Source organism: Podarcis erhardii (assembly GCF_964252035.2).
Source record: "Podarcis erhardii genome assembly, chromosome: 7".
Classification (NCBI taxonomy): Eukaryota; Metazoa; Chordata; class Lepidosauria; order Squamata; family Lacertidae; genus Podarcis; species Podarcis erhardii.
Window position 1 is genome coordinate 73,360,054 of NC_138511.1, and position 23,467 is coordinate 73,383,520.

Sequence of the window (23,467 nt, forward strand, 5' to 3'; positions counted from 1 at the left end):
TTATTGCCTTTGCTTCTCAGTACCATTTTTCTCATGCAGAGCGCAGAAATGGGAGCATTTCCAACAGTTGCAACCTATACCCCAGCTCTCCTCTGGGATAGCTCCGTTAGTAGAGCGTGAGACTCTTAATCAGAGAGTCAAAAAATTCATGCATTGCAAAGGTTGGCCTAGATGACCCATGCGGTCCCTTCCAACTTCACAGTTATATGAAAAGTTGATAGCAGTTTCCGATCAGCAATAACGTACAAAGAGCCTGCAAAGAGCCAGGCCAATGGGCTCATCTAGTGCAGCATTCTGTTCTCACACTAGCCGACCGGATGCCTGTGGGAAGCCCATACGCAGAACCTGATCGCAACAGCACAATTCTCCCCACTTGCGATTTTCAATGGCTGGCATTCAAAAGCACACTGCTTCCCACTGTGGATGTGGAACGTAGCTGACATGGCAAGGCTGCCTGTAAACCTTCCGTGTGCGCGTGACGACCACTTATTGAATAAGCTGCAGGCGGTTTAGCTTGTTCGGCAACAAGCAAGGATTTCACAAGATCTCCTTAGGACCAGCCAAGGTCTATCAGATTACAATTCCCGGAGTGGTTTAACAATTAACCCCTCTTCCCAGGGAACTCTTTAACAGTTGCAGCTCTAGGGGAATAGGGGTTTCTTAAAGACTACCAGCAACCTTAACAAACTACAGTCTCCAGGATGCTTTGCGGGAAAGCCATGATTTTTTCCAGTGGAATGGTAGTTATTTAAATGTGCATTGCCGATGATGCCTAAGAGGTTTGTTAATATAATCAGCTGATCTGAGAAGACACGTTCATTGTGGCCTAATCTTGCAAAACTTAATTCTTACTAACATTAATTCTTATTTTAAATATAATTTTTATTAGTTTTCAATTGCAATCCAATAATAACCTCATTATAACAATACCAATTTATAATATAATTATTAATACAGTGGTGCCTCTGGATGTGAACAGGATCCGTTCCGGAGCCCTGTTCGCATTCTGAGCAGAACACAACCCACACCTGCAGGTTGTGATTCACCGCTTCTGCGCATGACTGTACCAATAGTTCAAATACCAAATTATATAATTTAGAAAAGGTGGCCCCCCATGTGCTAGAATTTATGGCTTGATTATTTCTGCATTCCAAAATCTTTTTAATTTCCATGACATTCCGGTCATAATAATAATCTCTTATACAGCTGTAATATTAATAACTTCTATTTGTGTTGACAGGGACGTGGGTGGCGCTGTAGGTAAAACCTCAGTGCCTAGGACTTGCTGATCGCATGGCCGGCGGTTCGAATCCCCGCGGTGCGGTGAGCTCCCGCCGTTCGGTCCCAGCTCCTGCCCAGCTAGCAGTTCGAAAGCACCCCCGGGTGCAAGTAGATAAATAGGGACCGCTTACCAGCGGGAAGGTAAACGGCGTTCCGTGTGCTGCGCTGGCTCGCCAGATGCAGCTTGTCACGCTGGCCACGTGACCCAGAAGTGTCTGCGGACAGCGCTGGCTCCCGGCCTATAGAGTGAGATGAGCGCACAACCCTAGAGTCTGTCAAGACTGGCCCGTACGGGCAGGGGTACCTTTACCTTTATTTGTGTTGACACATTAATTGATTTATAAAACTACAAGTGAGGAACTCAAACTATCTCCTTGTTCTGTGGCAATTACAGTGGTACCTTGGGTTACAGACACTTCAGGTTACAGACTTCGCTAACCCAGAAATAATACCTCGGGTTAAGAACTTTGCTTCAGGATGAGAACAGAAATTGTGTTCCGGCGGTGCGGCAGCAGCGGGAGGCCCCATTAGCTAAAGTGGTACCTCAGGTTAAGAACAGTTTCAGGTTAAGAACGGACCTCCAGAACGAATTAAGTTCTTAACCCGAGGTACCACTGTATCCAGTTCATGGTGCTTCTTCCTGTCCTTGTAAGATGTTATGTCTTCCTTTCCTCCGGTTGTTACTAACATTAATTCTTAATAATATTTGCAACTCTTTAATATGCCATCATCTATTATGAGCTAACAAAACAAAAAAAAGGTATTTTACCAGAACACCTCTTATTTGATTAAATTTGAAGCTCTTAAAGTGGAGTGTGTCCAATTCTGCTTAAATACACATTGATCCAATGTGCATAAAAAAGGCTGCAAAACTTATCAAATGACAAAAAACTAACAAGTGTCTAAATTGGAGGACCCCTTTGAGCTTAAGATCGCAGAACAAATGGCCCTCCTGGTCTTCTCTCTGATTGGCCCTGCTTGGACAACCATCTGTTGGAATTGTATCACTCTGGATTTCCTGCTTGGAGCAGAAGGATGGGCTACATGGCCCACTTCAGTTCTGTGACTCAGAATACTTGCTTGGGTGTGGGTATATTCCGTTTTCTGCACGATTTATCCCCACCTATCTCTCTACTGGTCAGGAGCTGTTGAGGCTATGACCATGAACTCAACAGTCCTATGCACAGCTGCCTAGTGTGGTGAACCAACCAGGACTACAGCTTGGCACGTTGCTGGCCTAAGCAGTACTGCAGGGAGAGGGAATCTGGTCCTCCAGACATCATTGGACTCCAACTCCCACAAGCTCCAGGGAGAATAAATCAGGAGTGATGGGATGTCAGAGTCCAACTGTCTCGAATTTCCAGGCCACCCCCCCCCCCCCGTTGTATAAAGGGAAAAGTTGTGCCCAGAAAGCAGACCCTGGCAAACCATTGCCCTGTTTCTATTGGGTTCACAAGTAGCTGCTCATTATTGCCACCTTTTCACCAAGAATTACAAAACAGGTGCATCTTGGTCTTAATCAGGAAAGACAGAGTATACAGACAGAATCAACACAGAGATCGGTTACTCCGTTAACAGTTAAAGAAACATGAGCACACACTATTTTTTTTGTAAATTTTGTTTATTTGTTTATACCCTGGCTTTCAACCAAAAATATGATGATGATGATGATGATGATGATGATAATAATAATAATAATAATAATAATAATAATAATAATAATAATGATGTCCCTGCTCTTAGACCAGTAGGAAATAGATAATATAGAACAGGAGTGTCCAACAGGTTGATAGGAAGGTTCCAGTAGATCACTGTCGGTCGCGGACTCCTTTTTGTTGGCATCAGAGCATCCAGCCCCTCCTCCTTGCCCCGTCCTCCATTTTTGCATGATTGTTGGAACAGAAGACGGAGTTTTTGCTGCTTGACAGATTGCTTTCTCAGCAATCTTTTGGTGAGCGACTTTTCCCCTTTACTCAATTTTGTCATTTCCCTCCCTCAAAAAAGCTCAACAACTACAAAATACGGGGTACATCACTGCCAGTTTTTAATTCTGTGAGTAGATCGCAGTCTCTTGGGAGGTGGACTCCCCTGATATAGAATATAATTTGATTTTAAATAAAACCCTCCAGTTGTTGTTGGGACAACTGCTGCAACCAGTATGGCTAACTGTCAGGGATGATGGGAACCATAGGTAGGGACAGGCTCAAAAGTCTATGGCCCTCGGGCCTCGCTTTGCCTGCCGAGGGCCTTCCTCTTCCCGTAAGCTGGTTTCTGGCTTCTCCCCGCCCAGCAAAGCTTTCTGCAGCCGGCTGGGCTTGCCGATGCCCAGCCGAGGGAGGCCACGATTGAGCCCTTCCAGCAGCAAGCAAGCTTTGCAGAGGGGCTGGCTGGAGAGGTAGCCGCACCGCTGGCAGGTGCCCTGGGTGGGCATGCGGACATCCTCGCGCACCGCCAGCCGCTCGCCCGAGTGCACCAGGTCAGCCACTGTGCTGGGCCGCGTGGCTTCGAGATCTTTGAGCAGGGCGCGAGTGTGTCCGCGGTAGGCGTTGGGGGAGTACACGCACTCGGTGCTGAAGTAGTCCAAGCCTTGGAAGTAAGCGTACAGCACAATCTCCTTCTCGTAGGCGTGCTTCAGCGGCTTGCAGCGCGGCAGCTGCCCCTCACTTCCCGTCAGTATGTCCGCGCAGCGCCGGAGGCGCCCCACGTCCCCCCGCAGGAAGTTCATCAGCACCGTCTCAGCGATGTCATCTGCGTTATGACCTAAAGAATGAATCAGACAGCAGCAGGACGAGTCAACAGTTCATGCACCTTCCTGGCTATCCTTGGTATAGGCGGAATGAAGATCAAGATCTGCCAGTAGATTTCTAAGTACAATTAGCAGCAGATTCACAAGGGATATGGATTTCCAATTATTTAACTATAGCAATAGCTAAAAAGTTTTCTTCTTATCCAAGGCGTTCAAAGTGCCGGACATGGTTCTCCCGGCTCATTTATTTCCCACAACAACCTGGCAAGGTAGGATAGGATGAGAAGCATCTTGGGTTGGCGAGGATTTGAACCCTTGTTTCCCAGGTTCTACTCCAGCACTCCAAGCACTATATTGCACTAGCTCTATTATATTCCTCCCCCACCCCAAAAAGTAGGCAGATGGAGGGAGCTTAGGGAAAAACCAGGAATGGATTCCCCCCCCCCTTCTTTATTTTTCTTTTCTTTTAAACCATCTCAATAAGCCAACAACAATAACCATTCAACAATATACAAATAATTACAAGTTACAATCTATCCTTAATATTTATAAGCACCAATTAGGAACTCCAGATGGAGGCATACTGCGTTGGTGGTTCTCTGTGGTTGCCTTTCTTGTTAACATACCGTATTTTTCGCCCTATAGGACGCACTTTTCCCCCTCAAAAAATGAAGGGGAAATCTGGGTGCGTCCTATGGGGCGAATGCAGGCTTTCGCTGAAGCTTGGAGAGCAAGAGGGGTCGGTGCGCACCAACCCCTCTTGCTCTCCAGGCTTCAGGAAGACATCCGCAGCCTAGGCAGCCCTGCGGGAGTTCCCGCAGGGCTGTCTAGGCTGCGGATAGTAGCCTGCTTCCCGGAGCACCAGGCGCGCTGAAAGCAGAGCGCCCGGCGCTTCGGGAACACATCCGCAGCCTAGGCAGCCCTGCAGGAGTTCCCCGCAGGGCTCCCCACGCTGCGGATAGTAGCCTGCCGCCCGGCGGGCAAGGCACCCTGAAGCAGAGCGCCCCGTGCGCCAGGCAGACATCCGCAGCATGGGGAGCCCTACAGGAGTTCCCCGCAGGGCTCCCCATGCTGCGGATAGCAGCCTGCCGCCCGGCGGGCGGAGCACCCTGAAGCAGAGCCCCAGAAGCTCGGGGGACAGCAGGGAGGCGCAGCGCCGCCATCCCGCTGTTCCTCGACCTGGTTCGGTTTCCCCGACCTGCTTTTGGGGGAGAAATAAAGGAAAAAAAATTTCCTTTATTTCCCCCCAAAAAACTAGGTGTGTCCTATGGGACGGAGCGTCCTATGGGACGAAAAATACGGTAATCGAGTGGGATTTTTTATTCTTAATTAAATGCACTCAGAAGCCCCCAGATCCTTAATTCTAAGTGGATGCAGGGTTGTTGCTAGGTATTTAAAAGGAGTCGGGGTGCAGGCCTGCAGTGGAAATGGGCATAGTGTTTGGATATGCTACTTTACATGTACAGATCAATTGTGTGTATGCGCTTATCTGGCCTTCTGGCAGAAGCATCACTACAGTTTATAGAGAGGGAGAAGCGTGAAGCGCTTGGCAGGTCAGCACTGTGCTGATGCACCCGCAGAGCCAACCTGATGCATCTGCACAGTGTTGAACGCTCAATCACCTCACTGTTTCCGTTTCCAGTAACCTGCAGCAACAACCGCGCCAGGAAACCAGGTAAATGCCACCCCACCTCCCTGTAAAGGTGGCCTTTGGGCAAATTAAGCTGGTGGGTTGTACTGTGCTGTGCAAGGAGCCCAGACTCCCTGCAAGCAAAATTTCAATGAAAAAGAATCAGGGAGGGAAGGGTCAGCGATCTAGGGCCCAGCACAAGAGACCACCTACTAACACCACCTGCATATGTCTGTGCCCCTGAGCGACTCTTTTCTGCATCAGGCACTGGCTGATGGACCTCAGTAAATTAAAATGCACAAAGTAGATCCTGCCACCCCGAAGTTTGCCTATAGATCCAGAGTCAACTACATAAGGCAGACAAGGGGCCATGTCTTCAGCAATGCCGGATGAGTCTGGAATAAGACCTAACTCGGAAGGGCAGTTACAGCTCCTGAAAAGCAAGCAGGAAGAAGCTGGTCATCAGCCTTCTGCCTCATTGAGGCTAACTTTGGTCGTTTTTTGCTCCCTGGAGGTTTCCTTCAGCCGCCTTGACTGTCCCAATTTCTTTCCCAGCATGCCCATCAGTTGGGCCCCTAACCAAAGGCCACAAATTGTGACCAAGCACCCCTTTTGCTTTGTGCTGGCTGTGGGTTTCCAGCAAGCACTTGGTTGGTCAGTGCGAGAACAGGACGCCGGACTAGATGGGCCTTTGGTCTGATCTAGTAGGGCTATTGGTCATACAGAGCAGCATGCAAAGCAAAGTCCTTCCTCACCCCAAAAATCACATTGGGCTTAGAAGTGGGGGTGGGGAGGGTTGCATGGTCTCACTATGCAAAGAGAGTAAGGAAGACAAAGCAGTTTGGCCTTACTCAAGGGAGAAATGAAAAGCACGTGGGTAGCTGTGTTGCTTATAGATAATATTTAATATATTATATATTTAATGTGTGTTTATGTGTACATTTATTGCACCAGGGAACAGTCGCAGCAGCAGCAATCTCTAAATAGGGCAATTGTGGGGAACATGTGACCCTCCAAACTCCAACACCCATCAGGGTCTGCCAGTATGACCAATGGCCTGATGGAATATGCAGAGATGGCAAAACTTACCAGAAGATTAAGAGATCAAGATGATAGACTCTTTATAATAGAATGGGGAAAATTTATTGACTATATGAAAATAAATTGCAAACAATTAAAAACGTTAGGACTGATATAAGCATGAGCAGTAAGAAATCTAAGGGAATTAAAAAGGATAAAATGGCAAAAAAGGATAAATTAAGATATGTAGTAAGAATTTGATAGAAAAATAAGAAACCGCAAGAAAGGGAGATAGGGAAGTTGCAGAAAATATCATTGGATTTGTGTGGATTTATATTTATTGTTGAATATTGTAAAATGGAAGAATGGAAAATAAAATATTAGAAAGGGGGGATAATATATTATTATTATTATTATTATTATTATTATTATTATTATTATTATACTAATATTTGCAACCGGTTCTGGGACCCTTTTTCTCAAATATCTAAAGGGCTTCTCACAAGGAGGATGGGGCAAACTTGTTTTCTCATGCCCTGGAGGGTAGAACCCGTACCAATGAATTCAAGTTACAAGAAAGGAGATTTTGACTAAACATCAGGTAGAAGGGTCTGATGGTAACAGCTGTCCTGACACTGGAATGGACTCTGTTGGAAGGTGGTGAACTCTCCTTCCTTGGAGGTTTTTCAGCAGAGGTTGAACGGCCATCTGTCATGGATGCTTTTAGTGGAGATTCCTGCATTTGCAGGGGGCTGGACCAGATGACCCCGGAAGTCCCTTCCAACTCTATAATTCTATGACTTAGAAGTCTCTAACTTGAAATAGGGGAGTAAAAGTGCTCCCAATAAATAGTTATGTATTCCTGAGTTAAGGTTGTGGCACCGCAAGAGCTTCCTTGTTGCCGTGCCCTCTGCAGTTGCTCAGAAGCTCTTTAGACGGAGATGGGTAAGCCGCGGCCCTCCGGGTGCTGTTGGGCGACAGACCCCATCACCCCAGACGGCTGACCACACCGGCCGGCACTGATGGACCTCGGGAGCCCCGCCGCACCCGGAGCGCCCCATCCCGGACCCCCTCCACCCCCAGTCCCCGCACCTGTGGCGATCTTGTCAGCCCCGAGCAAGGCGGCGCCTCGGTCCAGCGCCTGCCGCCGGAAGACCCCGCAGAAGGTGCAGTTGTTCTTGAGGCCGACGTGGCGGACGATGCGGTCCATGCTCCAGCCGTAGAGCTCCTGGTAGGAGACCACGTGCAGCGGCAGCCCCAGGCGGCCCTGGTTGCGGCGCACGGCGGCCAGCGAGTCGTCCCGGTAGCCGGCGATGCCCTCGTCCACGGAGAGCAGCAGCAGGCGCAGGCCGTAGCCGTGGCGCTCGTTGAGCAGCCGCAGCACGTGCGCCAGCACCGTGGAGTCCTTGCCCCCCGACGCCCCGATGGCCACCGTCTCGCCCGGCTGGAAGAGCCGCGCCGACACCACCGTGCCGTGCACCTCCGCCTCGAAGGCCGCCACGAAGCACTCCCGGCACAGCGCCTGGCCCGTCTTGGGGCGGCGGAGCGCGGCGCGCCGGGACCCGCAACTCGCGCAGAGCACGGGCGCCGGCATCCCGGGCCAGCGAGGAGGGCCTCGTCCACTTCCAGCTGCTCGGAAGCTGCCTTGCAAACCCCTCCGGTCGCCTGCGTCTGAAACTACAACTCCCAGCATGCACCGCCACAGGCCGGCTGTCGGGATCCGGGCCCTGCCTTCCTCTACGGTGCCCCCAGCGGTGCTTGCGAATGCGGGGCTGGTGGCGCTCACCTGGAACTGCGCTGTTCAGAGCCTAAGAGCAGTCCTTGCTAGCGCTTGCCAGCAAGAAGCAGCCCGCTTGGCTTGGCGCAGCGGGCAGCCGGATGGCGCGCAGTGGCCGCTCCTGGACGGAGGAGGTTCAATTGCAACCCGTTAAATGAGCCCAAGTTAGGCCACCATGCATCCATCCAAAACCCACAGTTGGGCATAGGGTTGCCACCTGTCCTGTATAATACAGGGTTGTCCAGTATTTCAATGCAAAATGCTATGTCCTGTACAGTGGTACCTCAGGTTACATACACTTCAGGTTACAGACGCTTCAGGTTACAGACTCCGCTAACCCAGAAATAGTGCTTCATGGAACTTTGCTTCAGGATGAGAACAGAAATCGTGTTTCGGCAGCGCGGCGGCAGCAGGAGGCCCCATTAGCTAAAGTGGTGCTTCAGGTTAAGAACAGTTTCAGGTTAAGAACAGACCTCCGGAACGAATTAAGTACTTAACCCGAGGTACCACTGTATTGATAACAGTTTTGGCTTGTTTTTCAGCGCGCTCTCTCTCTGTGTCAAATTAGGGATCCTAACCAAATGCGGGTGTTTGAAAGGGTGTGTGAAAGGTCATGTATTTAAGCTCTGGGTAGCCAAGCACAGAAAAATATACAAATGTGTGTGTGTGTGTGTGTGTGTGTGTGTGAGAGAGAGAGAGAGAGAGAGAGAGAGAGAGAGAGTGAGACAAATTCCAAAGAAGGCATCCTGTTAGGCTGCAATAGATTGCAATGGATTGCTTTGAAGTCACTGAAACTGAATTGAATTCTGAATTGAACTGTGGTGTCAAAGGCCTGGAAACGATGCCTTATGAGGAACGGCTAAGGGAGCTGGGCATGTTTAGCCTGGAGAAGAGGAGGTTAAGGGGTGATATGATAGCCATGTGGATGTCACATAGAGGAGGGAGAAAGGTTGTTTTCTGCTGCTCCAGAGAAGCGGACACAGAGCAATGGTTCCAAACTACAAGAAAAAAGATTCCACCTAAACATTAGGAAGAATTTCCTGACAGTAAGAGCTGTTCGACAGTGGAATTTGCTGCCAAGGAGTGTGGTGGAGTCTCCTTCTTTGGAGGTCTTTAAGCAGAGGCTTGACAACCATATGTCAGGAGTGCTCTGATGGTGTTTCCTGCTTCACAGGGGGTTGGACTCGATGGCCCTTGTGGTCTCTTCCAACTCTATGATTCTATGATTCTATGAATTTGTTAAATTGTATGAAAATCAATTAAAAGTATGTGGAAAAAAGAAGTCACTTTAGCACGAGATGGAAAAATTGCCGCCAACTGCCCTTCCCTGCCCTGTATTTTGCCAGTACAAAGGTGGCAACCCTAGTTGGGCAATACTTTTATTAGGCATTTATATGTCATCTATCTCTCTATCTCTCTATCTATATCTTGATGGGTTTGGCTCAAGCAAAGCACCATGAGAAAAGACCATCCCACCTTGACAATATACACAGTCTTATAGTTTGATTTCTCTATGCTTTACCTTCTTACCAGTGAGGTCACGAGGAACCAGAAATTTCCTTGATTTACTCACCAGGAAGCTAGGTTGGTAAAAAGGTAAAATGAAGGGTAAACAAAAGGTCACCATATGCAGGATTTTTGCATCTAAAAGTCCCTTCATGGAGCTATGGAGGCAGGCTTCAAAAGAAATCCAACCAGAAATTCTATAGAAATGTAGATGCAGACCAGATAGAACCATAGAATCAGGAAGTCACTCCTTCTGATAGATAAAGGTATTGAGGAGGACCATCCTTCAGGATGAGTGATCCTTGTTTGTTTGTATGGCCCAATAGACTTCTTATCAGAAACATCTGTATTATATTACTGTGGTCTTCTCTCTAGAAACTATGCCTAAGCACACCTACCTGGATTTCATTCTCTCATTTTGACCCCTTCTCATTGGCCAGCATGCCAACTTGTCTAGACACACTTTTGGAACCCCTGCAAACCTATTTAAGGTTTTAGCATTATTCATCTCTCCTTGAGCTCCCCCTACACAACTCTCTGAAGGTAGTGTCTATTCTCTGGCCCTCCAAACAATCTTTCTGCAAACTCCAGGAACTTTTAAAATTGCATCTGGAATTCTTAGGCTTGGGGAAGGGTCTATGCCTGTGATCCTGTTTTACTAATAAAGATGTAAAATCACTTAGGGCATCACCAAGCCTTATGAAGTATGGTTGATGGAGTTTTGTATTTTTATAGTTTTCGTTGTTGGGGGGGGGGGCTGTCCTAAATTCTTGGAATCAGTATAGGGTTAGAATTTAATCAAGCCCTCTGAATCCTCAATCCAGTAGCCTTTTCAACCGGATAATGGCCACTAAGTATGAGTTGTTAATTGAACAAAGGAAGGTGATGAGCCATTAATAAATCTGTGCCAGATGCAAATGGTATTGAGCTCCCAGTTCTCCCCATTTTTCATACTTCTATCTTACCCTCCACACAAACTGCCAACTTATTTTATCCCTACTTCTTCTTTTACGTCCTATTATCCCATTTCTTTATACAGTACAGTGGTACCTCGGGTTACATACGCTTCAGGTTACATACACTTCAGGTTACAGACTCCGCCAACCCAGAAATAGTGCTTCAGGTTAAGAACTTTGCTTCAGGGTGAGAACAGAAATTGTGCTCTGGCGGTACGGCAGCAACAGGAGGCCCCATTAGCTAAAGTGGTGCTTCAGGTTAAGAACAGTTTCAGGTTAAGAACGGACCTCTGAAACAAATTAAGTACTTAACCTGAGGTACTACTGTATTCCCAGTTTATTATTTTAAATACATTAACCTTTATCTTTCTAATTTTCCTTGTCACCTCCTCTGGCCTGTTCAGACCAGATGGAGACCTCCCCTATCAGTAGCCTTTACTCACCATTCAGGAAGATGGTATTTTTAACACTATGAGGAGCCCAGGAGCAAATTGGTCACAGGATCTCCTGGCAAAGTCATCCCTTTCCAACTAAATAAATAAATAAAAGTAAATACACATATAATGCTCAAAAAAATACCCCACTTATATCTCAAGATTTTAAGGTCAGTACAACAATTCACATTCATATGTGTCCACTTCAGCCCATCTGCATATGGGGCTCCTCTTCACCTTCCACCAAGAAATATAAACTTTATAAGACTTTTTATTTTCTATTAAGCATTAATATCAGTAACAATGCAGGGCTATGTTTGAATCCCCTTATGACTGAAGGAAACTGAAGCAGGAGCCGAGTCTTCTACAAACACTGGAAGAGGGCAACGGCTGAGGGCGTTGGCATGGCCCATAGATTTCCCCAGGCGATGGACGAGCTGGTAGTGGTAGGTAGCCAGGAAAACAGTCCATCGCAGCATGCGTGGCAAGAGGACTGGTGGAGTTGGTTGATCACCGGCGAGGAGGCCCACGAGCGGCTTGTGGTCAGTGATGAGGTTGAAAGTCCTGCCATAGAGGTATTCATGGAACCTCTTCACTCCAGCCACAAGTGCCAGTGCCTCCTTGTTGAGCTGGCTGTAATTCTGATCGGTCGGAGATAGCGTCCTGGAAAAGTAGGCGAGCGGTGCTTCTCTTCTGTCTGGAAAACAGTGACTGAGGACAGCGCCGATGCCAAAAGGTGAGGCGTCGCAGGCAAGGACCAGCGGCCTGGCTTCACTGTACTGTACCAGCACACCGTCTGATGAAAGGAGAGCCTTGACCACAATGAAGGCCGCCATCTCCCGATAACCCCAGGACCAAGGTGTCTTCGTGCTGAGGAGTCGATGAAGAGGCTCGGCTACCATCGCTTTGTGGGGCAGGAACATGTTACAAAAGTTCAGTCCCAGTAACGCCTGCAACTCCATCTTGTTCTTTAGGATGGGGGCCTGCTGGATAGCGTGGATCTTGGATGTTGCCGGGTGAAGGCCGGAGGCATCGGTAAGATAGCCCAGGAACTCCACCTGTGGAGTTGTTGATAGGTTTGGGCAAGGTCCAGCTTAGCAAAGACCTTACCCTCACCCAGGGAATGCAGCAGGTGGTGGACAACAGGAACCGGGCAAGCATGCTGCTGAAGTGCTTTGTTGATCATGCACTTGTAGTCGGCACGGATTCTCACCAACCTATCTGGCTTGACAGGTGTGACGATGGGGGTTTCCCACTTGGTGTGGTCAACCAGCTCCAAAACTCCTTGGGCAATGAGCTTGTCCAGTTGTTCTTCCACCTTAGCCTTGAGAGCAAACAGAACCCGGCGTAGCTTTAGCTTGATGGGGGTGACTTGTGGATCAAGGCTAAAGGAGATGGGCATACCTGTATATTGACCCAAAGTGCCGTCAAAAACCTCAGCAAAGTCTTTGATCAGACCCTCACTCTCTGTGTTAGAGATGGAGTTGATGCCGGTGACTTCCAGGCCGAGGACATCAAACCAGTCTAGCCCTAGGAGGCTTGGCCGCTGACCTTCGACCACCACCAGTCGGAGCAGGCCCGAAAAATCCTTGAAGGCGATTCGGAACCGGCCAACGCCTACCACGGGAATGTCGTTTCCCTGGTAGTCTCTCAGGTGTATGCAGTGAAAGTCAAGTTGCCTTTTGGACACTCTGGGTACGAGTCTTTTGATGGTGCTTCAAGACACGATGGACGGGGCAGACCCGGTGTCGATCTCCATGTCACACAGAGCTCCTTCAATGAGCACAGTGACGTTCAGTTTGCGTTGCGTAGGCAAGTCTGTTTGGCCAATCGTGGTTCCGGACGGGCAGTGGCAGTTGGTGAGAGCGAAACAGCTTTCCTTGGCAGACTGGAGCTTTCCTTGGCGGACTGGAGCGAAGACTTGGACTTGTGAGTCAGTGAAGGGGGGGTGTCAGACGGAGCCGATTGGCAGACCTTAGCGATGTGGCCCCTTCTGGAACATTTCCAACAGATGGCATCTCTGAATTGACACTTGCCATGGGAATGGTTGCCTCCACAGCCGGCACATTCCAATTGGCCCTTGGACTTCTGTTTGAACTTCCTGCGCTCCCGCTTTGTTTGGTGCACGTCATTGTCTTCACTGGAGGATGCCTCGTCACTGCTGGCCTCTTCATGATGCACTGGAACTGGCTTCCTAGCAAGACGCGGCCTGCTGGCCTTGCGGATCTCCTGGGTGGAGCGTTTGGCAGCTTCCGAGGCCACAGCCTCCTCAATTGCTTTTTGCAGCGTGAGGTCTGGCTTGGCGAGGAGACGCCGTTGCAGACGGATGTCCCGGACCCCACAGACGATTCGATCCATCAGAGCATCGTCTAAGTCTCGGAACTCGCAGTGCACTGCGGCCTGTCGGAGGGCGGCGGTGTAGTTGTTAATTGACTCCCCCTCTGCCTGGTTCCGGTGGTAGAACGCATGGCGGGCAGCAATCTTGTTGTGAGTGAACATATCGGACGACACAGCGATCCTTCAAACAGCTCTTGTTTATTCACAGGCCCAGAATATATATAAAGTTTTTTCAGCCCTATTCTATATATATATAAAACTTTATATATATAAAACTTTACGTGATGCGCTGTGTGGCTGGAACTCTGATCTGATAGATCTGATAGACTGCCTCTCTCTCTCCCGCCTTCCCTCTTCATTACTTTATTCCCCCCGCCCCTCGGCTTCGGTTCTAGCCCCGCTCCCCTTTTTCCCCGCGGCCGCCAATCAACTCCCGCTGCCCGTCGGGGACGTCACGAGAGCCCCTGCTCCGGTTGGCTGGTGTCCTTCCTATTCCTTTTTATGTATGGGTTGTGGAGGGAGAACGCAAATACGCAGGCGCATATTCGGGGTTGTTTTTTTTTAAGACGACCGGCCCCCGGCCGGCGCGCGATTGTCTCAGCTTTCAATGGGGGGACTCGGAGCTCTGCTTTCTCTTCCCCCTCCTCCCTTCCCATTCCGCCTCCGCCTCTCTCTCCCTCGGCAGGCAGCCCAACAGACCGACCAGGAACGGTGAGTGTTTGACTGACTGGCAGACAAGCCTGCGTAGGTTTACTCGGAAGCAAGTTCCGTTGTGCCCACCGGGGGCGGGTTGCGGGGCTTCCCCTTCTCAGCAGCCTAAGGGGGTGGTTGTTGCATGGCAGCCAAGCTTCCCCACGGGTGGAATAAGGTTTTCTCGTCCCTCTTGTCTTCCAAAAGAAAAAGAAAAAGAGGTGTGCAGGGCTGAGAAGGGAAGGCAGCTCTCCTTTTCAGTGGGACTTTTTGGGGAGGTGGGGAGAGTGCCTTCCGTTTCTTCCTTTTCCTACTTACGTCCTCCCTCCCAGACAGACCCTCTTGAACCCAGCCTTGTGAGAAACCGGGGCCGCTGGTGGGGAAGGGTCCCTACCCTGCAGGAAGTCGGCTTTCTTTTAAAACAGGAGGGAGGGTCGCTTTAAAGCAAAAGTAAACTCTGATCTCAGGATGAGGGCTCCTGCGAGCTTGTGGGACGCGCATCTCTCCCATCAGGAGGAATGTGGGCTTTCTTTAAATCGGAAGTGAACTTTTATTTGAGGCTGGGGGCCACGGGTGGGCTGGTTGGGTGTATGAATCAGTCAGTCCATGCTTAGTTTAGGAGGAATTAATCTTTCTTAGTGTTTTTCCTTTTTAAACCAATATGCCTGGATCGGATGTTAGGGGGCATGGGGGAACATTGGTAGGTCCCTGTAGCCTTTTGTTGGGTCTCTGTTCTAATAGCATCAAGATATGAAGAGGCCCATGTTTCCTATGTTCAGGGGACAGGGGTGTTGCATCAAAACTTCTATGGCTGAGAATATGCAAGGATGGGTTGGAAACCTTTTGCCGTTTTGTAAATACGGTTAGGAAGGTTGCACCATACCCCACAATCTCTGCCAAAATGTGGGGTTCTAGGTGCTCACCAAGGGTTGTTGGGAAGATCGAGGTACAACAGAGACTAGTGCCTTTAAAGGTTTATTTAACATATTTACACCTGGAAGTCTGCAGTGAAGGAGGTGCAGAGCATTATATCCCAAGAGTATCTATCTCTCATGGCTCTTGCCATAGCTTAAGCCTAAAGCAGCAGTTGGCCATTTGCTCTGCCCAGCAGCTCATGGAGGTCTGCCTTTGTTGCCCACCCTTCTTCCAACACACCTCACTAAACCCTTCTATCCTCTGCCCCCCCCTCCTCAAACCTGCACATCTTTTACTGTGACATCACTCCCCTACCCGGTCACCTTGGCAACCCCTGCTTTGCACAGATCCAGGAGTCTCTCTTTGTTGTGCTAATGACCAGCAATCAGTACCTTTGTTAATGGCTTATCCTTGGCTAGCTATGTGAACTAGCTGGGCTTGTGATCCCAAACTTTAAAGCAACAGTGCTGTACTTGTTGAGCATTTGTTATGTGACTTTTAAAATCTGCCTTCCCAGCCTTGTGCTGTCCTGATTTTTTTGGACTACAACTCCCACCACACCTGACTGCTGGTCATTCTGGTTGGGGATGAGTGGGAGCAAAGCTGGGGGAAAGGCTGTAATGATCAAATCCTACAGTTCAATTCTGCAAGTCCTGCCCGTAGGCAAAGTGTACAGGGCACCTGTGACTAATAGAAATATGAAAAAATAGGAGAAGAACACTGAAAAACGTATACTAACATGACTTAGTCGGTATGAAGGGACAGGATACCCAAATCCTGTCTGTGAAGTCACCCTGAAGTCACCCCAGGCCTCAAGACTTCACCCCAGGCCTCAAAACCAAATTTCCCCTTTCTCTCTTCTAAAAATCCACAGCTTCAGCTTTTCTCTGCTTTCTCACAAGATGCTGCTGCATAAGCAAAACGTTATTTTTATCAGTACATGAAAGCTTCAAAAAGCTAATGAATAGGCTCTGTCAATGCCAAGCATAAGCAGGCCTGGGAACTGAGTCTTATCTTACCCAGTTGCAACAAATCTTGGACACACTGACACGCAAGGCCCCCTTTTTCCTGGGAAGGGCACCAAGAGTCTCCAGACAGGAGCTTTCTGTTCATGCTCAGGGAAACTCATGAGGCAAGACTCCTGAGGAGGGGGAGAAGGGGGAGGGAACTGGAGGGAATATATGCTCTGTGCAAATGATTGTAAAATTTGTGCTAAGCTTGTGAGTTATCACGGTTGCTCCTTCAACCAGCCCGGATGGTAGCAATAAAGCTCTTTCTCTGAATCAACCCTTGAGTGTCTGCTTGACTCCCACTTCCCTCTCCCGGGCGCAATGCTCTTCCAATCCATAGGCAAGGCCTGAAAAGGCTACAGGTAGACACTTAATTTCATGGTTGTGGGTTCAAGCCTTACATTGGGCAAAAGATTTCTGCATTGCAAGGGGTTGGACTAGATGACCCTCATGGTCCCTTCCAACTCTACTATGATTCTTTGATTTAACACATGCACGGGAAATTGCTGCAAAAGAGCACCTTAGACACATGACAATTAGTCACAGTTTACTTAGTGACATATGATGGTGTTAAGCTGCTGTACTTAAAATAGCAGCCTTTCTCTTCAAAATGAATGATGTGTGTTAATTGTTTCTGTGAGGTGGTTGCTCAATTGCAGTGGTTTAAGAAGTGATTGTTGGAGGTTTGGGAATAACCCAGACAGAAATTCCTAGGCGTCAGAAAAGATTATTTATTTATGCAACAACTGCGCCCATGTTTTGTTAGCCCCAAAATGGAAAGTGAACAAGGTCCCAGCTAAAGAGGAGTGGTAGATTTAACAAATAGAATAAGAGAGCAAGAAGAACATATATTTAAAGAAGAGTGGAAAACATTTGTTGAATATGGAAAATAACTATAAAGCTGAAAACACTGGCAGCACTAAGATAAATACAACAGAGTAAATAATTTTTGATGGGTGTAAAAGTGGAAAACTGATTTGCATGGAAAATATGTGGGAATGCATGATATGTAAAATGAAGGAGAAGAAGGGAAGTCATTGGATATTTTAAAGTTTGTAAAATGTTTATTTTGAAATGTAAAATTGAAAATTTAATAGAAATTATTATAAAATAGAAGTGATGGTTGGAAGTGATCCAGTCCATAGAAGTTGTGCAACATGTCATTGTGAAGATTAGAAGAGGGGTTAGCCTAGGTGACTTTAGAGGCCACATCCTGTTCTTAGATTTTAATACAACAGCGAGAGACACTCCTTGAAGCTTACAGCAATTCATGGTTCAGCTGTGTTAGTGCATTATATCATAATCTACAGGTAGGGCATCATCTTTCTTTTTAAAATCATGGGAAGGTTGCGTATGCAGGAGGAAGGGGACTGGAAACTGAGTGCCAGAGCTTGCTTTCCCCAGTGAGCACTTATTCAGAACATCTAGCCCTTTAAGAAAAAATAGGTACTAACCCTTGCAACTTAGCAACCTATGGGTTGTCTAAGCAACAGAACACTCTGGTTCGCTAGGGAAGCGTGAAGCTGAATCACAGGGAATCTACCATTGCTTGACATATAGCAAGACATCTGTGCCTCTCCCTGTGGGATAATGAATAAACTAAGCAGCAAAGAGTTGCCTTTTTGAATAGAAGATACAAAAGAAGGTATAAAATGTGTGTGTGTGTGTGTGTGTGTGTGTGTGTGTGTGTATTGCAAAGTGTCATTGACGGACTACTCCATATGCTAGAAGCAATCTGTAGGTTGTTGTTGTTGGCACCCATCTATCTCCAGAGACAATGCAGTGTGCTTCCAGGGGTGAAATCAAACCATTGCCTTAGCAACACCCCCTTCTCAGCCTTGCTGATGTGCTCCAAAGGAAAGCAGAGCAATAAGTTTGGCACCAGCTTGCATGGCTCCATCCAACTGTCTTAGGGACTCCACTCCGGATTTGTGTAAGGGTTTACACGGTAGCCTTTTCTTCGTCCAAATATATTCCTCAAAGCAGCAGAGGTTTAGGATCAGGGTTTTCCTTCTAGGGTTATTCTTTCTGTAAAATGAATGTTAATCATGTGTTCACCATTGAGAAAACAATTAAAAGAGAGGTGGAGCAGGTTTGTTAAACAGAAATCAGTGAAAACAGGATGCTGAACTAGATGAGCCTTGGATCTGACTCAGCAGAGTTGTTTTTATGCTTTTATCTCTCCATTTTATCTCTAGAAGACGTGGCTTGGCTTAGAACATTACAGTAAGTGGATGGTGCAGAAATTGAAATAAGATTGAAATATGAAATGCCAGAGTATGTATCTATTTATAACCCTCTAATCCAGGGGTGGGGAACATGTGGCCATTCTGATACTTCTGAGTTACAACTCTCACCATCCCTGGCCATTGGCCATGCTTGCTGGGGTTAATGGGAATTGGGATTCCAGCAACATTTGAAGGGCAACGGGTTCCCCAAATCTGCTGCAATCGCTTCTGGATTGAGAGGGAATAGCTCTGTCGGTGGAGCAAGAGAAACTTTAGGGTTGTGGGTTCAAGCCTCATGTTGGGCAAAAGATTCCTGCCTTGCAGGGGGTTGGACTAGAGGACCCTCATGGTCCCTTCCGACTCTACAATTCTATGAAATGTCTAGAAATCTGAAGAAAGAGCATCTTACTCAGATATCCCGTCCACTTTTTTCATTTTTCTCCCTTTTGTCTTTAAGATAGATCTCTGGGGGCTAAATTAAGATCTGACTTGTGCTTTCTTCTTTCCTATAGGCAGAAGAAGCAGGCCTTGTTGTGCCTGTTTTGTTATGTGTGAGAGCCCTGCCGCTCCGATCAAATGAAAATGATGACATGAACACAAACAAAACATCAAAACAATTGCATGCCTTCTGCCAGAAGACTTCGAAGTAAGAAGAGCATGTCAGCTGACTACTTACTTGAGCCAAGCGAGGAAAGATACAGTCTACTAGAAGAGCATTACCTGCAACAAGATAAAAAATTGGATGGAAAAAACTCTGTGTGTTGTGAGCTGCTGCTGGCTTTAAAGGCGTATTGGCCATTTGATCCAGAATTTTGGGACTGGAAAACTCTGAAGCGACACTGGAGAAGAAAAGAAGTTTCTGATTCAGAGGATGATCTGAGTTGCAGGAATATGTCTTTCAATGAAACTGCTATGCTAGATGTTTTCCTGAGTGATAGTGAAGATAATAATTCTGAAGGCCAAGATACAATAAATCAGCCTAAAGTGAGAGTTAAAAAGCCCATTGGGTCCTCAGAAAGGTACCAGAGGTGGCTTCAGTACAAATTTTTCTGTGCTATTTGCAAAAAGGAATGTATAGAGGCCAGAATACTTCACCATTCCAAGATGCATATGGAAGATGGCATTTATACATGCCCTGTGTGTATAAAAAAGTTCAAGAGGAAGGATGTCTTTGTGAAGCATGTGATGGAACATGTAAAAATGCCTCCTAGTAGGAAATACCGTGGTAAGAAGAAGTTGCTGTTGAAGAAAGAGAGGCTGGCGATGAGCAGTCTAGCCAGAATTGCTTCTGTGGCTCTTGGAGAACAACCCAGAACTGACACGCAGGATTTCGTCACGTTTAGTAAGCTAGAAAACTGCCACTTGCAGGACAGGGACCTGTACCCATGCCCAGGCACGGACTGCTCCAAGGTGTATAAGCAGTTCAAGTACTTAAGTGTCCACTTGAAAGCAGAACACGAAAATGATCAAAATGCAATGCACTACATGGACATGAAAAACAGGAGAGAGAGGTGTGCATACTGCAGGCGGCATTTTGTTTCGGCATTCCATCTACAGGAGCATGAACATGTTCACAGTGGCCCTCAGCCGTACATGTGTGTGTCAGTGGGCTGCTATGCTAGGTTTGGATCAGTGAATGAGCTGCTCCATCACAAACAGCAACATGACAATCTGCGTTATAAATGTGAGCTCAGTGGCTGTAACATTGTTTTCAGTGACTTGGGGCAGCTCTACCACCATGAAGCCCAGCATTTTAGGGATGCTTCTTACGCGTGCAACTTTAGTGGCTGTAAAAAATTCTACTATTTCGAAACAGAGTTTACGAATCACATGTCGATGCATATTTCAAATGGTCAAATTAAGAAGGTACAGATTAAGCAGGAGGAAAATGTTTCTGGGGACAGTCTTACCTGCCTTTCAGATTTGGAAGTGTTTGAACAAAAAGACCCCGCCTGCCTACATGAGAGTCTTAATTTGCCTTCAGGATCTACAAATTCAGAGGCAATCCAGCAGGTTAAGCTAGAACCTACAAACTCAGAGGGAATCCTGCAAGTTAAACAGGAAGCTATGTTTGATGGAGAAGTGGATGTTAAAGTAATGACAGTTTAAGAAGCAATATTGGACCCCCTTGCCAGTGTGATGCAGTTGGTGCCATTGACTGAAGCAGTAGATTTGGCCCGGCAACTCCTTTCTCTTAAACTCCCATGTTAAAGTGTTTTGATCTGGGTTAAGCAGATATATAGTTATTTTAGTCTAACATAGTGTTTTATTGTCCAACATAGAATTTTAAAATCCATCTCTGGTTATTTTTGTGCTTTTTAAAACTGTTTTAGTTGTTTTTATTATACTTTGTACATCACATTGAGATAAATATTTGGAACGCAACGTCTTAAAGACTTAACCAATTTATTCTGGCAAAAGCTTTTGATTGCCTCAGTCCCACTTCATGATGTGTAATCGTAAAGTGGTAAGCATATAAATACATTATTCTGGCAGTGTCTTTCTGTATCATGGTCTAACATAAACAGACCTTTTCAGGGCTGTTCTGAGACAGATCCCAAGGTGTTGGCTGCTATTAGAATACATTTCCTTGGATCTCCAGGTTCTGATCAATTTTAATACATTTCAGTGGAAGGAAAATGTCAAAAACAGTGCAGGAAATTATGCAGTTTTTTTGTGATGTTTGCAGACTAAAATAAAGATAACAAATATGACTCCTATTTGCTTGCATGGTTTTTGTTCCAGGTCTCCGACAACTCTGTGAAATGCAGCAACTCCTATTTTCATTTCTGATTGGATTCTCAGACACCCTAAACCACAACTCCCATCTTCCCTTGCTGTGATACCATCCAGCAACATGCAGAGGTCCAAAGGTTCACCATCCTGCTCTGCATGAAGAGCTGTGTATCTAAATGTGGTTACAAGAATACGTGTCTTGAAATTGCACCACCACAATCTCTGGACAGCAGACTGAACAGGCACACAGATCACCTGCTCAAAATCATCTTTGTTATGGTAGGGCACTGAAACATCTGAAAGTTGTACTCGTATTTTACACGGCCGAAAAAGATCTTACAGCACTTTGCAAAGGATGGGAACCCATTCAAATAAAAGCAAGTAATTCTTTAGGGAGTCACTGTGCTCTGCTGAGTTAAATTAACATTGTATTGCAATGGGTCATTAGGTGTTTAATGCAACACAGAAATAAAACACCTTATGCTTCACCTATATATGAATTGTAGCCTTTTTAAGCCTTTTTCACAGGTGGAAAGAGCATTGCGCTCGGGGAAGGGAAGAAGGAGTCAACAGACACCGAAGGGTTAAACCAGAGAAAGAGCTATTTATTCTACCTTCTAGGTAGCAGAAGAAGCAAGTGTGATAACTCACAAGCGAGCACAAACTGAAAACATTTTTACATGCAGTTTTTTATCCATTCTTTCAAGTCCCCCTTCCCTCCCAATCTCCTGAGCTTGCATAGAATTGTTTATCTCTCATTCTACTGGCGCTGTTCCCGGAGAAAGTTGCAAGTTGGATGTGCTGCTGGCAAGGTCAACTAAAGCCTGGGAAGCACAACACATTGTTCTTCTCAGCTACCTTTGTTACAGCAGAGCAAATGCTTAGCTAATGCTTTTGGCTTCTGATAAATTAATTTTGAAAAGTCTTGAGGCTTGAGGCTGGTTGGGGGGTGGGTGACTACACAGGTTTTAGGGTATCCTAACCTGTCCTCTCCTTCAGAATGACATATGAATGGTTAGCTCACTGCCCATAAGCACACATTATCGACACATGTGTAAGCCACAGCTCTCTTACCTGCCAAGGTCAGAAATAGCACCATGCCTAGAACTCACTCCATAATGAGGTGAGAAGGACGAATAATGTACATCCCCCCCCCCATTGCTTGGATTGATGATCAAAGTAAAAGGTATTTTGTATGAACAACAATTAGCACTTATAGGAAGGGGAGGGAAGGAATGAAACGTATACTTCATATATGCCAAAATGTGCTGTAAACTGGGTACTGATGTATCATGTGCTTCAACAAGACTGCATACAAACTGTGGTGTTTCTCTTGCTACTCTTAATTTTTGTGTCATTGCTACTCTTAATTGTGTCAGTTTTCCCGAAAAATGCTGAACTCTCCTAGAACACCAGCAGAATGTCCAAAATAGGACAGGACATGATCAGTTTCTAACTATTTTAAATGCTCCTTAACAGTTGCCCTTAAAAGGCCTTAGTAGAATACATTTTGTTTATTTAAGCATATAAAAGGTAAAGGGACCCCTGACCATTAGGTCCAGTCGTGAATGACTCTGGGGTTGTGGCGCTCATCTTGCTTTATTGGCCGAGGAAGCCGGCGTACAGCTTCCGGGTCATGTGGCCAGCATGACTAAGCCGCTTCTGGCGAACCAGAGCAGCGCACGGAAACGCCATTTACCTTCCCGCCGGAATGGTACCTATTTATCTGCTTCCACTTTGATGTGTTTTCAAACTGCTAGGTTGGCAGCTAAGTTAGCATATAAAGGGGCAGTAATAACACGAAGCTCAGAATGACTCTGGTCAGAGTCTCTGCTGAGCCTACACAAGATGATGTGAAGGTATTTGTTTATTCACTCCATTTCTAAACTGCCCTTCCCCTAATGTATGTCTATAATGAAGGTACATAGAAGCGGTTAGAAAAGAATATGAAACAAAAATTCCAAATAATTGGCAAATAGTTAAAACAAGGTAGAAAAAACCAAGGTCTGAATGCTGTGATGTACCAAAATTTAAAAGGTTGCTTTTTAACTGAAAAGCAAAACATTTCCAATTTTCTATGACAAATATTTTTTTTAAAAAAAGATCTGTAACTAGCACGGAAAACCAACATTATAACGAGCGAATAAACAAGTCTCTCCAGAGAACTGTAATATCTGCGGATCGCATTCGCCCTTCTTGCT

The 23,467-nt window shown here is 46.6% G+C and overlaps 1 protein-coding gene and 1 long non-coding RNA gene across 2 annotated transcripts; one reads left to right on the top strand and one right to left on the bottom strand.

The window, feature by feature from the left end:
* Positions 1-3,378: 3,378 nt before the first annotated feature.
* On the bottom strand, positions 3,379-8,326 carry CTU1 (cytosolic thiouridylase subunit 1). The gene is made up of 2 exons (XM_081869339.1): positions 7,770-8,326; positions 3,379-4,041 (listed from the first exon to the last, which is right to left on the bottom strand). Exons 1-2 carry the CDS (start codon positions 8,269-8,271, stop codon positions 3,485-3,487), a joined length of 1,059 nt encoding a protein of 352 aa, XP_081725465.1. The 5' UTR covers positions 8,272-8,326; the 3' UTR covers positions 3,379-3,484.
* Positions 8,327-14,033: 5,707 nt separating this feature from the next.
* On the top strand, positions 14,034-21,754 carry LOC309346202. Its single transcript, XR_014158460.1, has 2 exons — positions 14,034-14,398; positions 19,043-21,754. It is a non-coding gene; the product is annotated as an uncharacterized lncRNA (long non-coding RNA).
* The last annotated feature ends 1,713 nt before the right edge of the window (positions 21,755-23,467 follow it).